The sequence below is a fragment of the Fukomys damarensis genome, unplaced genomic scaffold (assembly GCF_012274545.1).
Source record: "Fukomys damarensis isolate Sample0158 unplaced genomic scaffold, DMR_v1.0_HiC HiC_scaffold_33, whole genome shotgun sequence".
Classification (NCBI taxonomy): Eukaryota; Metazoa; Chordata; class Mammalia; order Rodentia; family Bathyergidae; genus Fukomys; species Fukomys damarensis.
Window position 1 is genome coordinate 46563794 of NW_022900945.1, and position 6565 is coordinate 46570358.

The following is a 6565-nucleotide window of genomic DNA, read 5'->3' on the forward strand; positions in this document are numbered from 1 at the left end:
CGGGCGGGAGGGTCACGGAGGGTAGAGGGCGGTTAGCCCTGCAGTTCCTGGGAAGCAGGGCCTGGAGTCCTGGGAAGGCAAGGGAGGCGGATGCGCGTGTGGCAGAACTGTCTGGTTTGGGGAGATGAGGACGTCTGAGTGACTGTAGAGAAGGAGGCGGAAGCATCTGCCTGGAGTGGGGTTTGTAATTTAAAGAGCGTGCGATCCCTGGAAATGTCGGAGGACAGGGAGAGCACGGTAATGAGGAGGCGTAGGAGACCGGCTGGGCAAGAGTGAGAGCGCCCTCCAGGCTGGGATCCGGAGTCCCAGGTGGATCCAGTTTCCCTGGGCGCCGCCTTTCCCCTCCTTCTAAGGCCGGGCAAACTCCGCTCCTCTCCTGGCCAGCCGAGTGAGGTCTGACGGCCCCTGCTTCCTCCCCAGATGGTGCTGTTCTGGACCTGTGAGAAGTATCCCCACCGGAAGGACTGGCAGGACTTGGAGAGCGCCCTCCGGCGCCTGGTGCGCAAGCTGCACAAGTGCGTGAGCCAGCGCTTCCTCAAGCACTACTTCGCCCCCAGGAGCAACCTGCTTCATTCCGCCAGCTCGGGCGACCTGGACGCCCTGGCCCAAAAGCTGGCCTTCTTCCTGAAGAGCCCCCAGATCAGCCTGCCCTGAGCGAGTCCCTGAGCGTTTCATTCGGACTCGGCCTTGTTCCCCGGGGTGGGTCCTCTCCTCTCGGTGTCCTGCCCGGCAGAGGCACAGCGTGCCGCACAGGGGCTCCTCAGTCAGCTCCCGGAGCCCAGCAGGTGTTCCACCCTCACTACCTCCGGCCTGCTCTGTCCAGCTTCCCTAGCCACCGATTCCTCGCGAACACCATGGTGCTGAGGTTCGTTTCTCTGGCTCCGCGCCGGCTCTGCAAGTCTGTTGAGGAAATGGAGGCAGAGACTCTGGAAAGCCAGTCACGTCCTTCCCTGTCTTTCCTCTTGCAAAGTAGGGGTGTTGATATGCGCTCCTCAGAGCCGGGTGGGAGCCTCTGCAAGAGGAGGACTGGGAGCAACAGGAAGCCTGGTGCTTGCAGCTGCTGGGCTAGAACCGCGCCCAGATGGCATGGTGGCCCCTGATGAACCAGGCTTGTGCCACCTGCCTTTCCCAGGGCTCTCCTGAGCAGAAGCAGTGGTTCCGTGATCTGTGATTCCTGCTGTTGCTCCGTGTGGAGGGAGGGGACCGATGCGACTCCGTGTGAGTCCACGGTGGGAGTGCAGCCCTGGCTGCTTCCGGCTCCAGCCCTCTCTGTGGGTCACAGACGGGACTTCCTTCTGCCTATGGAGTGAGCTTCCTATTTTGGACTTGCATGGATTGCCAGTGGTGCCATTCACCTCTCAGTACATTTCTGTGGTCGTTTGTTCCCTCATGTGTTGATAAATAAATGCTCCGTAGGCGCTGGGAATCCAGCAGGGCGATTTGACGAATGGGGTGACACTTAATGGTGAGGGTATGATAAACGCAGTTATGGCAGATGAAGCAAGTGTGCTGAAGGAGATAAGTAGAATGTTCAAGTAGAGTCCCGCAAGGACCCCTTGAAGAGGCAAAATAGAAACAGCGGAAGTGGAAGGAAAGGTGACCAAGCTCAGCTTTGGGGGATCAATGAGTCAGGTGCCCTGGCCAGGCAAAGCTAGTGAGGAAGCAGAAGTGTGTTCTAAAATCAAAGTCGTGACACTTGGCCTCTCCCAAAGCGGAGGGGCACAGTGAGCTGACGCATAGGTGACTGCATCAGGTCTGGGGCCTCACCGCTAGTCAGGGACCCTGGAAACTCAGGTGCCCACCCACCTCAGGAGCACTGAGGACCTCATAGCAATGAATCCTGAGCAGCACCACCCCGCTGCAATCAGGGGTGGTTGGTGGGATTGGTGGTTTCTTCTGCCACTTCATGCTTCTCAACTAAAGAGGTTACCTTAATACTTTTAAGCAAACACACACACATACACGCACACACACACATCTGGAACAAAGTGAAATTTCTAAAAGCATAAAATACTGATTTTCTATAAAAATAAAAACACATAGAGATTAAATACTATTGAATAATCAATAGGTCACAGAAAAAAATCAAGGGAGAAATTTTAAGTTTGTAGAATCAAATGACAATGGGAACACAACTAGTGGGGCATAACAAAAGCATTCCTGAGAAGGAAGTTTGTAGCTGTGAATGCACTAATTAAAAGAATAGACCAGTCCCAAATAACTAACCCAATGATGCAGCTAAAGGCCCTAGGGAAACAATAATCCAAATCCAAAACTAGTAAAATAGAAATTACAAAGATCAGAGTGGAAATTAATGAAATTGAAACTAAAAAAATAAATACAAAAGATCAATGAATCAAAGAGTTGGTTCTCTGAAAGAATACATCCTTAGCCAATTTTACTAAAAGAAGAAGAAAAAGATACCCCATATCAGTGCAATTAGACATGAGAACAGGGAGATCACAAGCAACACCACTGAAACCCAGAGGATTATAGGATGCTATTTCAAAATCTTATATCACAATAAGTTAGAGAATCTGGAAGAAATAAACTCCTAAACACATATGAATTACCAAAATTGAACCAAGAAGGTATACAAACTGATTAGACCAATCACAAGCAACAAACTAGAGGCAGAAATTTAAATTTACAGACTAAGAAGAGCCCAGGACCTGATGGTTTCATTGCACAATTCTACCAGAACTTCAGGGAAGAGCTAACACTAATACTCCTCAAGCTCTTTCATGAAATTGAAAGGGAAGGGAAACTGCCAAACTCATTCCTGGAAGCCAGCATTGCCCTGATACCAAAACGAGACAGACTCAACAAACAGAAGAAAACTATTGGACAATCCCCTTCATGAACATATAAGTAAATATCCTCCACCAGAAAATTTCCCCTACACAATGCTACAAGCCAGTAACAAAATGATACTTCGTGACCAAGATGGCTTCCTCCCAGAGATGTAAGGTGGGTGTAATTTTTATGATAAAAAACTGTGATTAAAAAAAAAAAGGTGTAGAAGGACCTTATCTCAAACTGATAAAGGTCATTTATGATAAACCCACTGTAACACCAACTTAAATGGGGAACAACTGAACTTTTTCTCTAAAATCCAGAGGAAGATGGCGGTATCCACTCTTACCACTGTTCAACACAGTACTGAAAAATGTAGCTGGAGTAATCAGAAAAGAGAGAAAATGAAAGGGATATGTATAGAAAAAGAAAAAGTCAAGCTATCCTTATTGTAGATGACATGGTCCTTTACATTAAACACCCCCCCCAAAATTCCACTGAAAGACTCTTAGAACTAACAAACAAGTAGCAAGTAAAGTAGCAAGATATAAAACCAATACCAAAATATAGCATTCCTATAAGCCAACGTTGAAACCAGGAAAATAATCCCATTCACAGTAGCTTCAAAAAAAACTAAAGAATCAACCTAACCAAGGAGGTGAAAGTTCTCTACAAGAAAACTACTTTGCTGTGAAAAACAGAAAGAAATTGAAGAGGACACCAGGGAATGGAAAGATGTCCCCAGATCCTGGATAGGTGAAACCCATACTGTCAAATGGATGTATTACAAAAAATGATTTATATCAACAGCATTCTTCATAGAACTAAAAAAAAAAATCCTAAAATTTTGGGGGAACCAGAAGACACCAAAGTAGTCCCGAGCAACAAGAGCGAAGTGGGAGGTTCCACAAGCCCAGGTTTCAAGTTTTATTACAAAGCTACAGTGATCAAAGCAACATGGTACCAGCACAAAAACAGACATGTGGATCAATAGAATGTAATTGAGGATGCAGAAATAGCCCTGGGTGCATTCAATGATCTGATCTGATCTTCAACAAAGAGGTAAAGAGCTGGAGAAAAGCTCTTTATGAAATAGTGCTGAGGAAACCAGTTATCCACATGCAGAAGAATGAATCTGGACCATATCTCCCACCCTGTTCTAAAGTCCAATCAAAAAGGATCAAAGGCCTAGATACAAAAACAGAAACACTGAATCTGCTGCAAGATAAAATAAGTTAAATGCTTGAAGTCACAGGCAAGGAATCTCTGAAAAGGATCCCAACTGCATAAAAAATAGCGCTAACAATCAACAAATGGGATCATATCGAATTTAAAAGCTACAGAGCAAAGGAAACAAACAACAGTGTGAAGAGACAACCTACAGAATGGGAAAAAAACTTTTGAGGTTCTTCCTCAGAAGACCCATACCTGGGATAGGTAGAGAACTAAAGTCAAACCCCTCAGAATAAAAGTCCCAATTTTAGGAACGGGGCAATTGAAGTGAATAGACACTTTTCAGAAGTTGAATGGCCAAGCGGTACATGAAAAAATGTTCAACCCCACTAGTCATTAGAGAAATGCAAATCAACCAGCCCTCAGAGTCCATCTTTCTCCAGAAAGAATGGCCATCATCAAGAACTCAAAAAATCAACAAACACTGATGACATTGTGGGGACAAAGGAGCCCTACCTACTACATTGTTGGTAGGGATGTAAACTAGTACAACCACTATGGAAATCAGTGTGGAGATTCCTCAAAAAACTAAAAATGGAAATTCCCTTAGAGCAGCTAAGCCTCTCTGGATGTCTTTCCAAAAGAGTTCAAGACAGCATGTTACAGTGATAGATACACACTCATGTTTCTAGCAACACAACTCATAAGAGCTGAATCTCAAAAGCAGACTGTATACCCATAACATGAATGGGTAAAGAAGATGCGGTATTTATACACAACTGTGCCACAAAGAAGGCTAAACTCGAGTCATTTGTAGGAAAATTAATGCACCTTGAGTCCATAATGCTAAGTGAAATTAACCAGACACCGAAGGTTAAATATCACATGGCTTCTCTTTTGTTGTTGTTGTTGTTTGGTACCAGGGATTGAACTCAGGACCTTGCACTTGCAAAGCAGGCAGTGGAAGCACTGCGCTAAATCCCCAGCCCCACGTGGCTTCTTTTAGTTGAGAAACCCAAAGTATAAATAATCTAAAGAGCAAAACAAAAGACATCGGATGATAGGAAATGGGGAGAGAGACTTTGTGGAGATGGGCAGGGGATCTGGGAAGGAGGGAGGGGAGAGGAAGGGGAAATAAAAAAGACCAAGATGTGATGCGTGTGTGTACCAATTCCTCACAAGGGATGTATTGTTTATATCTCACAAGCATAGACTAATTTTTTAAATTAAAAATTATTTCCAAAAGTAAGCATATAGTGGGACCTCTAGGCTATCACACAGGAAGTCATGATTTTATTTTTTAATTAACTTATTTATTTTGGTTTTTTATTGAGACAAAGTCTCACTGTGCTGCTCAGGCTGGTCTTGAAATCACTATGTAGAATACGCCAGCCTCAAACTCACGGTAATCCTCCTGCCTCAGCCTCTGGAGCACTGGTGTTACAGGGGTCTACCACCAGGCCCAGCAGAAACCATGGTTTTAAACCATAGAAAACAAGTCTCAGCAAACATACAAAAAGTTTACAACTTTTGAAAATATGAACAAACCAATGTTTGCTTAAAATCCTCAAAATGTGAATTCTACTATCTGTTGCTTTGTTTTGGTTTGTTTTGTTTTGAGGTGGGTGGAGTCTTGCTAAATTGCCATGCTGGCACTGACCTTGAGATCCTCCTGCCTCGGTTTCCTGAGTAGCTGAGATTACAGGCATGCACCACCACTCCTGGTGGTAAGACTTGAGTGTGCAGAAAGGGTAGAACTCATAGACCTCACTGTCTGATCCCTGCCTTCCTGTCTCAGTAGATCTGTGGATTGTTCGAGGAAGCTGACTGCTGACTTCTGAATGCGCCCATATCAGACCAGCAGATGGCAGCGCAAGACCACATATGAAAGAACCAGCCCCAGCCAAGCATTCTCAAACCAGCAGGTGTCGCCCTTCCATACCCTACACCTGGCTCTTCCACAGAGGGGAGCCAGGGGCGGTGGAATCTGGTTGATGCTTCATTGTTTACTAGTCTTTCCGCTTATAGCTGGGATCCAAAGGGAAGCCTGGGTAGGACTGTCCATCCCGGGCACCGTACTCCTCTCCACTTTGTTTCTAGGGACACACTGCATAGTTTGGAAAGTATTATTCTGGCCAGCTTGTTTTGTGAATTCTGCAAAAGATCTCGCCTGTCTTTCTGCAGTCTTTAGGCACAGGACTGTGCTGTATCATGGACTGGCTGCTTTTCAGCTAACCCAGTCGTGTTTGCATCTCAGTCCCGGTACCAGGTAAATTGGCCAGTTCTGTGACATCTCTAAATCTCCACTTGGTTCTAGATGCAAAGAGGGCAGGGACATGGTCTGAACTGAGCCCCAGGCCCACCCTGCATCTCAGAATGTGAGGAACAAAGGGAACACATAAATATAAAAGCAAACACATTTTTGGAGGCATTTCCAGGCCGGGAAACCTCCTACATCTCTTGCACAACCCCCTTTCTTGATTGCAAAAGTCATTCATACACGGGAAAGTGAAAGAGGAAGAGGAAACAGACAGTGGTGCATTGAGCCTCGGGGAAGACAGCATCCCGAAGAACCCTCCTTGTGCCTCTTCCTTCC

The 6565-nt window shown here is 45.8% G+C and overlaps 1 protein-coding gene across 3 annotated transcripts in view; it reads left to right on the forward strand.

The window, feature by feature from the left end:
- The window catches only part of Mab21l3 (mab-21 like 3), a 21665-nt gene extending 20055 nt beyond the window's left edge, over window positions 1-1610 (forward strand). For all 3 annotated transcript variants that reach the window (XM_010631204.3, XM_010631203.3, XM_010631205.3), the window contains one exon: window positions 421-1610. In XM_010631204.3, coding sequence (XP_010629506.1) covers window positions 421-654 — 234 coding nt within the window. In that variant the 3' untranslated portion in view covers window positions 655-1610. The remainder of the gene's footprint in view (window positions 1-420) is intronic.
- Window positions 1611-6565: the final 4955 nt, after the last annotated feature.